At 47.9% G+C, this 12,125-nt stretch overlaps 3 protein-coding genes across 4 annotated transcripts in view; 1 reads left to right on the forward strand and 2 right to left on the reverse strand.

The window, feature by feature from the left end:
• The window catches only part of LOC126527255 (uncharacterized), a 30,990-nt gene extending 27,480 nt beyond the window's left edge, over nt 1–3,510 (forward strand). For both annotated transcript variants that reach the window (XM_055068634.1, XM_055068633.2), the window contains exon 7: nt 1,620–3,510. In XM_055068634.1, coding sequence (XP_054924609.1) covers nt 1,620–1,712 — 93 coding nt within the window. In that variant the 3' untranslated portion in view covers nt 1,713–3,510. The remainder of the gene's footprint in view (nt 1–1,619) is intronic.
• Nucleotides 2,105–8,771, reverse strand: LOC126527265 (solute carrier family 35 member G1-like). The gene has a single exon (XM_050175038.3). The coding sequence runs from the start codon at nt 8,769–8,771 to the stop codon at nt 7,650–7,652; it is 1,122 nt and encodes a 373-aa protein (XP_050030995.1). The 3' UTR covers nt 2,105–7,649.
• LOC126527262 (cell adhesion molecule Dscam1-like) overlaps nt 8,766–12,125 on the reverse strand; it is a 43,584-nt gene continuing 40,224 nt past the window's right edge. The window contains exon 15 of the mRNA XM_050175024.3: nt 8,766–8,855. Coding sequence (XP_050030981.1) covers nt 8,808–8,855 — 48 coding nt within the window. The 3' untranslated portion in view covers nt 8,766–8,807. The remainder of the gene's footprint in view (nt 8,856–12,125) is intronic.

Here is a 12,125-nt window from a genome sequence, read left to right on the forward strand (position 1 = left end):
ACAACTTATTTTTTAATTAATGTTTGTTTTTCTACCAGTGTCTCTCCTTAATTTATTTGACTCCGGTTAGTTCGATGCCGACCGAAGGTTCCGGCGGGCTTCCATGCATTTTTAGATCCTAAAATTCGTCTTCACCATCATAATTTGCACTTGATCAGTCGGCACATGACACACCTGACCATTGTGGTGACCCCAATGGTGACCCCTTTGTAGCAGCGTCTGTCTTGGTAGAGCTTGGGGACAATGAATGTGTTAAAAACGCGCATCTCCTGCCGAAAATGCCAGTTTTCAGCCTGCCATAAGATTTTCATGCAATAGCTATAGCTCACAATGCCCAATTATGGTATTTGCCCTATTCTATGCACCTTTTCTTTTTTTTTTTTTTTTTTTATAGGAAAATTCGGTTGAAAGTTGTCTGCGTGGTGCAATCGAATAAGAACTCGCACCTGCTTTTGTGCAATTCTATGCTTTACCACATAAGCGCACTGCGGCGAAGCCAGTCTAGGTAACCATTTTGCAACACACATTTTAGACCCTTGTGCATTTTTCTTACTAAAGAATTGGGTGCATGTTTAATTTCTATCATGCTGCTGTGTAGTGCTTATTGGCACAAGGGCCATATATGGCCAAAGGCTGCCATGATAGAGATTGGTTATCAATGAATTTTGATAGTTACATGAAACATGGCTTTAGAGAAGACCTAAAAATCAGTCCCTTAAAGTGCGTAAAATTTATGGTATTTAATTTCTACATTTTTTAGGAGCTTTACTATCGTTTCTACATTGTTTATCTGCTTTCGACACATATAGTGGGTGTGCACATTTGATTTGAGGTGTGTTAGACTTGGGCAAACACTGCCATATGAATCATCTTTGTGTTCTGACATTTTCCTCTTGTTTGATTTTACCTCCCGGATAATTCGATAAATTTCGTTGGTACCAGCGGGGTCAAATTAACGAATGTCAACTGTGTACTCTTACCTGGCACGAGGGAGGGAGGGAGATGGGTGCATTCTACACTGGCGGCTGCTGCTTACCGCACGAGCCCCGTATCTTGAAAGCGACCTGCGATGTGGAGAATAAGTGCACCCAGTGCCAGTAGCTTCATATGTGCATACTTTCGGTGTTCAGTACACGTTGAAGCGAGATACAGCACAAAGGTCAATTCGCTTGAAGCTGCTGTGCTTGCCCACTGTAACATTTGGCAGCGACTTTCCACGGTCATTGAGCTTCAGTCATGTCTTCCACGGTCATGTCTTCGTGTTTACCTGAGCACGCATGACACCGTGCTTGTTAATTTAGTTAGTAAATGAACGTTAACAACTTTATACGGCCGATAAAACTACTATCCTTACTTCGTACAGCTGTCTACTAATTTGCTATCGCAATCGATGCTTCGAAACTGCTGCCTTTTATCATTTGCTTTTTACTTTGGACGTTCGTCACTGACTCTTTGCAATAACATTGTTAGACGTCACGAACGAAGTTTCGGAAGTGAGTCGTTTCGGATATTACAGACTTCGGCTACAACAGACATTTCTTTTTGTATGATTATGACGATTCGTTGTAACGAGAGTTAACTGTACTCATCTGTTCTGCTCTTGGTTTCCCGTCTTTCAGGAGAAGCATGCCGAGGAGGTGCGCCAGAACAAGAACCAGTCCGCTGAGTGTCCCTCCCAGCAAAACACGGTTGAGACGGCCGTGTCGGGCTAAGTCTCAAAGCTACTCCATTTTCCAACCCAGCCTTTGTGTTTTTATTTCCTGTTCTTTCTTCATTTCCCTATTTCAGTTGAGTTTGCTGTTTGTAGTTGTTTTGAGCACAAGCTCTCCTTGTTCAACTATCACCTCGTGCAAGCGCACTCTTAACCGATGAGTTTGCCCCGCAGCAGGGCACTGTTTTCTTAGCGTATCTTTCTGCCTCTTGTTTCCAGGAGGGTTGTGCCTATACACGAACTTTTTTAGAGGACTGCTGCACAATTAGGCTCTCGCCTAGGGCCTGCTGTCACTGCCTTACTTTTTCTTATTTTTCACCTCATTTATGCAGCAAGCGTGCAGATATACACATCATATAAACTTATATAATGTTTTACATCGCTTGTGCAGTCTTTCTTTTTTCCCCCCTCAAGCACAAAGTTAACCAAATGTGTAAACAAGAACTTGCCAAGCACATAGTAGCAGGTGTTTCTTTCAATAACTAGTGTGTTGCTATGGGTTTCTTTTCGTTTTCGAGGAGGTGCCTGCAGCGAGCCATTGTCTGCTGTTCGTAGTACAGTTAATGTTTGCCTGACTCGGAACGTGCATGCTGCGTTTGAAAGACTGATTTAAGCTTGGGAACATGCTGTATCTGCTCATAGAGAGCTGGTGTGTGTGTTTGTGTGGTGTCAGGCAGGGTGTTTATAAAAAAAAAAGCCCGCGACATATTTTGCAAGCTTTGTAACACCACTTTTTCCTTCTCTGCTTTTGGCCCCATACTGATCGGCAGATTTTCGACGTATCCCCTCTTTGTGAAAGCCTTCTGTGCCATATCTTGTAGCCTGCCTTGTTGCCTTACGTACTCTGTGCAAACCGGACCAAATGTGCTTTTCTCTTGGCAGGGTCTCAGCTGCTGCGTCTTGCAAAGAAGACGCACTTTCTAAGTTTTAATGAATTCCATAAGTTTGCTGCAGGACACTCCTTGTCAGAACTGGGAAGAATTGAACGAGATCAAATCAAGCTCTTTACGAGGGCCTTGCCAGGTTCTCCAGGTGGCTGACAATGTGCAAGTACGAAAGTGGTGCATGCAGGCATAAATGTAGTGTAGCGTCCCTCTAGGTTAATTTTGCCAAGGGACATGTTTGACTCCTGTAAAATACTTTTAGCCATATATCTAAGGAGGCAGAGGGGGTGCCTCCCATATCTTTCTGGGCAGCTGTATCTGGGCTTGCCTTTATAACAGAGCTTGCAAATCCCTGTAAACTTCTAGCAAATCCAAGGTTAGAGTAATGATTGCTCAGGGTCTTGAGAACTCTTAGACTTGGATAAACTTCAAGGGAATTTCCACAATATTCAAGTGTTGAGTCATTGTCAACTTTTCACTCGGTGTTATGCAGAGCATGTAAAGGTGTTTGACTGTGTGCTGTATCGGTAATTGCCAGAAAAACGAACAACTTTCTGTGAACTGGATGTCGTGAGTGGTCATTTCTACAGAAACAAAAAAAACGGCCTTGTGATAACTGGCGTTCCCTTGTGAACAGCGGTGTTTGTCCCTGTGTGTGTAAACTGCTGTAGCTGTTGTATCCTCCCTCTGGCGAACATTGTGGATCAAGGGTTGTCCAATATCGCATCGGTTATCTCATCTTTTCATTTCACGTTTTTTGCCCAAGCTACGCCCTGTATCTATCTGCAAGTTCATAAATGCCCTGTGTGCAGCCTTGCCCTGTGAAGTCAATTAGTCATTTTGCTCACTGTCTTTGCGACTGGCACTTGTGTATTTCTTTTGTAAGTTATGACCAATAAATCGATATGTTCCATCTCCTGGGTCTTTGTGTGGGGTTTGGTATGCTGTGCCTCGTGTGCTGTTGTAGTTTGCCAAATGCAGTGGTGGGAATGCTACGCCAATCTGTGCAGACTAGGTTTGTTGCTCTATATTGCTCCAAAAGGTGTTTTACCTAGATTGCACTATTGCAGTACAAGGTGTGGCACTGCTGCCTGACAGTGCATTCGGTAGTGGCATTTGTCGATTGTGTTCATCGGTTCACCGACAGCTGTTGCATTCCTATTTATATGTGCCAACTGTGAGGCTACGAGTTGAGTAGCCATGCATGATGAATGCAGTAGCTTTACATATTAAGTGCTTATGTGCAATTGTGTCCTGTAGATTAAAAAGAGACTTGTTCACTACTTATTCCCATCAGCTGCTTGCAACTTTTCTCATTGCATCGTAAGACTTCGTTTTCAAAAGAAATGGAAGTAATTTAGTTTAATATGAGGCCTTATAGATGCGTGCATGCTCATTGGGTGCCGTACTGTGCTTCCTGTTCTTAGTCGGCTATGTCTTTGCTAAAGGTAGTGGTAAAGAAGTTTGATCACTGATGGAGCAAACAGCCTAGCCCTTAAGCCTTGTACTTGGTGAACTTGGTAAAAAAAAATTTCGTAAGCTTGCTGAGCCACAGTGGCCTAAGTACAAACAAAAATACTGAAATCCGTGACTTCACGTTGAGGCTTGACCCTCGTTTTTCTGGACAACTTATTACCGTGAAATTGGACATATAGTTCCGAATTCATATTAATGTAGTCAAGAGCGTCGAGTCAAACCGTGTTGCAGCAAAAGGATGATAAATGAAGTGAAATTCCCCTTGAAATTTCCAGATAATCGTCGTGCAGCACATATAGTATTAGTATTGCGGAGTAATTCTGGCTCCCAGGTCAAACTTCGTTATAGTGACCTTTTAATGCTCGTTGACTAGCGCGGCCGGCTGCATGTCGTCTTTAGTGCACGCTTGCGACGTCGCGTGCTGCGGTGAATCTCGTATTTCGTTCCTAGTTGTGATGAAATAATTGGCACAGCAATTATTGCACTGGCCAACCATGTTTGAAGTTGCTGGTGGAAAGCCTAATCGCGGACGCCACGTGTTTTCTCATTTTCCTTCGACCAGCAAAACTTGGTTGGGTAAGGCTTCGCTACTGCCGTCCATGTCTATTGTAATACGCGGTATTGTAGACCGGTATTCCGTGAATGATACTCAGTTTTACGAACAATGGTCAATCCGGTTCGGCCAATCCCACTAAGGCTTTACGATTGTAAGATTAGGCTTCTGCATTCGTCATTCGTAGCGAGAACAGAGCTTTAGCAAGCGTGGAAACGACGAAAATGGAAAATCGCAATGGGGACACCTGTTGTGGACTATATATACGATGTACTGCACACGGCAGCCAATCGAATGTCGTTATCACCAGCAATTTCTTTTTTATCGTGGTTTTCATGACCCTCTCCTCTTGTTCACGGGGATAGAAAAGCCTTGTAGGAACGACGCCGATTGCTTGTCAAAAAATTGGCCGACGATTACGCTTCTTGGTGATGCGACCTTTGAGTGCAGCTGCTGCCTTATTTCGACAACAGGCAACCGTATACTGAACACGCAGTGCCGAAGGGAGGCGGTTCTGCGTTTCAGATTGGGCAGCACACACCCCGATACGCCGCTATCGAGCCGGCGACGTGCCATCCTTTAGTGGGTCACCGCCTCGGAGAGGGGGGGGGAGATTAGCAATTATTTAATGTTTCTTCTGGGGTGGGATGAAGGAACGGGTATCGAGTAGAGGTCACACTCACAGACAGGCCTGAATGTGGCCACACAAGGTTGGGGTGGGAAGTAGAAGTAAGGGGACGAAACGCTGTCTTTTGGAGTCGCCGAAACAGCACTGCACTAGGTAAGGGGACGTATAGGGACAGAGTGGAAGCAACAGAAGGACAGCCAGACGCAAGCACTGCCAGAGGCGACAAATGCCACTGAGGAACGCGCCCCGCAAACGGGGAAGCGAGAGACGCGGCTGAGAGCCGTACAGCCACGCGGCGCGTAGACAGGAGCGGAGAGCCGCGAGTCGCGCGAGGCGGCAAGGAGCGCCCGCCGCCGGCACCGCGGCAGTGCCGCGACAGCGGGAGAAAAGACGGCGAAGGCGTAGTGGGCAGTAGCTGCGAGAGTCGCCGCAGCGGTACTGCGCGGAGGAAGGGGGCGAGAGTACGTGATCTTAAAGTCCCTTAAACTTCGTAAAGTAGTGCCACGCTTTGAAGAATGCCGCCTCCTCCTCGCGCGCTCTCGCTGACGTCGCTATTGGCCTAATAGCATCACGTGGGCCCTCGCGTCGTGCATCAGCGCCATTTTTGCTCGAGAAGCGTCTACGGAGTGGAGAGGATCGCTGTTGGCGCCGTTGCTACGCTCGAGCAGTGTAGGTGGCGCCACGGTTGAGGAGGGAGCGTGAAAGAGAGGAGAAACGAGGAGGAGGAGAGTGTCGCTACTTTACGAAGTTTAAGGGGCTTTACGGGATCTGGCTTTGGAGAACATAAAGGGCTGCAGAAAATAGCGTCTCTTCCTCGTCACAATCACGCGCACGAGAGATGGCAGCAGGAGCGCGCGCAGCTAGAGTGTACTAGAATGGGGCGGAGTTGGTGTGAGATGACGCGCTTGATAATAGAAGCTATAACATCAACATTCGGCGACGCATGCGTCAGTAAACCTTCCGTTTCATTATCCTCAAGAGCGCTCGATTATCTTTGTTCGCGCTGAACGTGTACATAGCTGTGAATATGAGAGTCAAAAAAGTGCTTGCGTGTGGTTCCCTGCTTATTATTTTTTTTTTTGTTCATTTTTACCGATATTTTACACTTGTATGACGTTTCGAGGGTGTATATATAGTGACGAGAACTGGAAATAAATCAATTGTTGAAAGTAAGCGCTGTGTGTGTCAGATGTGCCTTTCTGTTGTTCAGCTTGCGCTACAGCAAAATACGCCAAATGGGGCGTCAGCGCCCGCTGCTTCACCTATTTCACCGCGCCGGCAGCCAGCGTCCGAGCGTAAGCAAACTCGACCCCACTGCGCAATGCCCGCACGCCTAAGGACAAACGCATACAACGCGCGCTAAAAAACCTCCTCCCTAGTGCCTAGGCAGAGTCATATATCCAAGGAGCAAGAGTCCCCAGATGTTCTCTCTCGCGCCCGTTCCTACTCGTGCCTACCGCAGCGGCGCGTCATCTGGCTAAATTTTTCACGTGTTGCGGAAGATTTTCACAGGCTATATCCAAGGTAAGTTTTCAGCTCTACATCGTGCACTGCTTCGAACGTTTTGCCGTCTCGGCCTTTAGTTCTTTGTACCTTATTTTTTCATGTACGTTTCTTTATCCTTAGTCATCGATTTTGTAGTATCTGGACAGTCTGTGCTTATGTTTAATTTAATTTTTCTTAACAAGTCATGTATGGGTTCACAAATCATTCATTATTTGAACTGGTAGCTTGTCGTAGATAACAGTTAAACCGTTAGATTGCCACCATTTTTTATTTTTTAATAAAGAAAATTCGCAGTAACAACGTTTCTTTATTCATTGGTCTGCGGTCGCTAAAGCGGCATCTGTACAATTCGGCCTCGTGTACGATTCGCCGATGGCAAAGGCCACCATTTCGACTAAAAAAACGAGGGTCACGTCACTTTGAAAGCACGGTGTGACGTAATATGCGGGATTGGTCAGTTGTCCGTGAAGTAAACCGGGTGAAAATTGAGGCCAACATTAACTACTAGAAACGCGGTTCGTTAAAACGTTGCTGGGCGAATTGCACATGGTTCATACACATCGGCTCGGCAATATACACGTTGAAGGAGACTGTACAGGTGATCGTGTAACAACTATTTCTAACGTTTCAAGAACGATGCATGGGCATCACGGACAGGACCATTGCAACTCCGTCTCACGTCGCATCGTGCTTCCAGTGTACCCATGCAGTTAGCTATATACAACTCGCCCGACTAGGAGTTTAATGAGGATCGCTTCCTCTCCTGAATGGCTTCTAGTAGGCAGCATGGCTAAATTCCACTCTGCCCAATTGCTCACAGCAAGACACTAAGAAAGACCGAGGACAACTGTGCGCAAGAGATCGATAGCCGAGTGTTATTGTATATACTTGTCAATAGGCAAGCCAATAAAACAACTTTCTAAAGAGCGAGTTCTCGTGCGATTCTATCACCGTCTTCTTGGCCATCTGCAGGAAGACGCACACGGACACCAGCGTGGCGCCCGTGAAGCTGTACTTGTCCGGGATGTTGCCGAACAGTATCAGTTCCACGGCGAACATGAACACGACGTCCATGGCCGCTATGACGACGGACACGGGTCCCGCGTTCTCCGTCTGGAGCGCCTTGATGAGCACCATGTGCTCCAGGAAGCTGAGCATCGTGAACGAGACGAAGATGACGCGTCCGAGACCGCAACGGGGCAGCACGTACGGCTCCGTGGGCGACAGCAGGACGCACTCGATGACCCCGACGAGCCCGTACATGAAGAGCGTCACCGAATGGTGCTCGTAGCGCACCGTCCGGCTGATGAGGAACTTGACGGCGCCGAACAGCGTCGACAGGAGGGCGAAGAACAGGCCCTTGTACTTGTTCGGGTCCAGCTTGGCGTCCCGAGCAACGGCGGGCTGCATGAAGGGCAACGGGATCTTGGCGGACATCATGAGGCCCCCCATGGTGAGGATCAATATCAGGGTGTCGGTGACGCCGCACGGCTCGTTGAGGAACACGCGCGCCAAGGCCGTGACGAAGACGGGCAGGCTGGCGAGGATGACCGCCACGTCGGACAGGGGGATGAGCTTCATGGACCAGAAGCGAAAGTACAGCCCCGCTAGTCCCGCCGTGGCTCTGAGCACGAGGTAGAGCCTGTTGGAAGGGTGGCCGAACGGGTTCCTGCCGCTGTAGACCACGAGCGGCGCGGAGAAGACGAAGATGCCCGCCAGCCGCATGGCCGTCAGCTGGAGGGTCGGCACGTCGTAGAGAATTTTGATGAGCACCGAGATGACCCCCACGAGGGCGCTGTTGAGCGTCGCGTAGAACATGCCCAGGAAGAAGTTGACGTTCTTCTCGAAGATCCGCACGGCGGACTCGGTGGGCTGGGCGCGGCGCCGCGTCATCTCGGCGTCCACGAGCTCGGCGAAGCTGGACCACGAGCTGTGGGCCTCGGGCGGCCGGCGCCTGTGGAGGGTGCGGATGGCTCGTCGCAGGCTGTGCGTCTGGGCCGGCCGCTCCGCCATCTTTGCTTCGCGCGCTGTTGAGCGGCGGCGGCTTATTCACCGGGCACAGGCCGTCCTGTCGTGTCGGGACGTCGTCGTCGCACGCTGTCCCGTCGGGACAGGAGAGAATATGAAAAAGAAAGTTAGGGCAATGAACATTTCAATAATTAAGTGCTGGAAGGAGTTAACTAGAACATAATTGAATGTCGGTGAAAAAAAAAATTTGACGACGTGTATATATTTTTCTCGGACCTGGTGATAAGCACACGGTTTCTGCTAAATGAACATTACTTCGTCACCGTTCTACTTCAGTTCCGCAGTTGGAACCTGTACCCTAAGGTAGATCGTTACGATTAAAAAAGCTGTTAATTTAAGCAGTTAGCGTCGTAGCTCAAATTGTCACGCAAGTGATCTCTACTTTTCTGAGTAATCCGGCCAGCTGACGTAACGGAGTCGCACCACCTGTCGCAAAAAATATTTACTTAGCAGTTTCCAGCAAAAAATAACAAAAACAAAACGTCGTCCGGTATATAGGCACCTCAAAGCCTTTTATTGATTGGATCCTTTCAGCGATTCAATGAATATATAGCAAGAAGACGGACTAACATTGACGCGTAAGCCACATTTACGTACAGCTTTCTGATGCGAACCGTGCAAGAAAAAGAAAAAAAAAGTATGGTGACTCGATATGACCACGGCGAAGCACAATAGCTTGAAACCCGCCGTGGTTCTTAATGGCTTTGGTGTGGCGCTCCTAAGCACGAGGTCGCGGGATCTAATCCTGGCCACGGCGACCGCATTTCGATGGAGGCGAAATGCAAAAGCACCCGTGTACTTATTTAGGTGCACGATAAAGAACCCCAGGAGGTCAAAATTAATCCGCAGTTCCCTATACTACAACGTGCCTCATAATCAGATCGTGGTTTTGACATGTAAAAATCAGTTTTTTTTTTTTAAGTTTCCTTGCCTGCGGAATCCCGCGTCATTAGAGAGATTTAGATTAGGGGGACGCAAGGCGTTTAAGCCCCCTAGCGCTTGGGGCCACTGTACTGCGCATGCGCAGATGGTCGCACGCAAGGAAGCCACGTGGAGTCGCAATGGTTTCTCGAGGAACGTGAACACAAGAGCAGACACCATACGGAAACTCTTAAATGTTACCAACTCGCTGCAATCAAAGCTGGAAGAACTCGTGGTCTTTGTTCTGAGAGCCTGTTGCTGTCGACGCGAAACTATAGAGGCCACAGCCGGTAGAGCGGTACTGTTAAGTGCTCGTCTTGGTCAATTAGTCGGTAGCCCGACTGCACGAGAGTCGACAGTGCCCACAGCGTCCGAATCTACGTAGCTTTCCGGTCGTATAGAGATCTTTTTGCCCTGGCCAGCTGGCTTAGCTAAAAATGAGTAAAGGCAAGGCGCAAAAACCAGGACTGAAGGTCCTTGTCTTTTGGACGAGGAATACGGTGGCTGTGGAGCCGCTATAGAAGATATCTATAGCGGCTCCACAGCCACCGTAGTCCTCCATTAAGAAAGCAACAAAATCCCAATAAAGAAAGGCTTCAGGCAGGGAGATACGATCTCTCCAATGCTATTCACAGCGTGTTTACAGGAGGTATTCAGAGACCTGGATTGGGAAGAATTGGGGATAAGAGTTAATGGAGAATACCTTAGTAACTTGCGATTCGCTGATGATATTGCCTTGCTTAGTAACTCAGCGGACCAATTGCAATGCATGCTCACTGACCTGGAGAGGCAAAGCAGAGGAGTGAGTCTAAAAATTAATCTGCAGAAAACTAAAGTAATGTTTAACAGTCTCGGAAGAGAACAGCAGTTTACGATAGGTAGCGAGGCACTGGAAGTGGTAAGGGAATACATCTACTTAGGGCAGGTAGTGACCGCGGATCCGGATCATGAGATTGAAATAATCAGAAGAATAAGAATGGGCTGGGATGCGTTTGGCAGGCACTCTCAGATCATGAACAGCAGGTTGCCATTATCCCTCAAGAGAAAAAGTGCATAACAGCTGTGTCTTGCCAGTACCCATGTACGGGGCAGAAACCTGGAGGCTTACGAAAAGGGTTCTACTTAAACTAGGGACGACGCAAGGAGCTATGGAAAGAAGAATGATAGGTGTAACGTTAAGGGATAAGGAAAGAGTAGATTGGGTGAGGGAACAAACTCGAGTTAATGACATCTTAGTTGAAATCAAGAAAAAGAAATGGGCATGGGCAGGACATGTAATGAGGAGGGAGGATAACCGATGGTCATTAAGAGTTACTGAATGGATTCCAAGAGACGGGAAGCGTAGCAGGGAGCGGCAGAAGGTTAGGTGGGCGGATGAGATTAAGAAGTTTGCGGGGACGACATGGCCACAATTAGTACATGACCGGGGTAGTTGGAGAAGTATGGGAGAGGCCTTTGCCCTGCAAAGCGTTAGCGTTAGCGTTATATCGCGTTAATTGCAACAGCTTGGTGCCTAATTCCTACGCCGTCTCACGGAACTGGTAGCAACTTTGCGAAAATTTTCTGTTCCCCTTTATTTGCAGCCGTCGGGCCCGGTTTTCAGACGCCGAGCTGGGCTCGGGCCGGGCCTGTGTGGAGCAGCCTTTCACCTGGCCGCGGGCCCGGGCCGCGTATAGGAAAGAGTCAAGCGGCCCCCGGACGGTAAAAAAAAAAAAGTAGGCCCGTGAACTGCTCTAGAGGCTGCAGGACCTTCGGGCTAGGGGAGTTCACTGACATATGTCCCCAATGTAAACGCGATCCAATATAGATTACAAACCGGGCTACAAACGACTCTAAAATCTCGTCGAAAAGCCCACTTACGAAAACGGCCGGCTTCGCGCTCCAAGCTGCTGCTTCTTCTGCTTCTTCGGACATCGGCCATACCTCCGGTGAAAACGATTCGCGTTCTGATTATTTTTTAATGATTATTATCTTTTTTAATCATTGTTATCGCGGATTATGCATCAAACTATGCGTCCTTGCTTTATGAGTAATATGCGCAGCTTGCAAAAGTACGAGAATTGGACGCGGTCGTTACGTTTTCTTTCGTCAGCACTCACAGAACATTAACATGGCTATAAGAAAAAACGTAAGGGTGTCGTGCTTCCAGTATGAATCGCTGTAGATCACAAATGTCTTTATAGAAGTATGAAACTTATACGATGTCGTGCTTGGTCTTATTTATCTAGCGGCAGGGAGAAGGAGGAGGAGGAGGAGGAAAAGGAAGGAAAAGTAGGGACGTCAGCATCTCTTTATTCAGCCGTAATCATAACCGACTCCTTATCCGTTTGTTCCGCTCTATCAGTGCCTAATTCATCCACCATTCTCCGAGAGTTTTATTCATCTATCCCCCAACATTTACACCTCATCGGTTTGATA

Source organism: Dermacentor andersoni, chromosome 9, assembly GCF_023375885.2.
Source record: "Dermacentor andersoni chromosome 9, qqDerAnde1_hic_scaffold, whole genome shotgun sequence".
Taxonomy (NCBI): Eukaryota; Metazoa; Arthropoda; class Arachnida; order Ixodida; family Ixodidae; genus Dermacentor; species Dermacentor andersoni.

Excerpts from the sequence above, each read along its gene's own strand:
- LOC126527265 (XM_050175038.3), bottom strand. The coding sequence starts at position 8,771 with ATGGCGGAGCGGCCGGCCCAGACGCACAGCCTGCGACGAGCCATCCGC.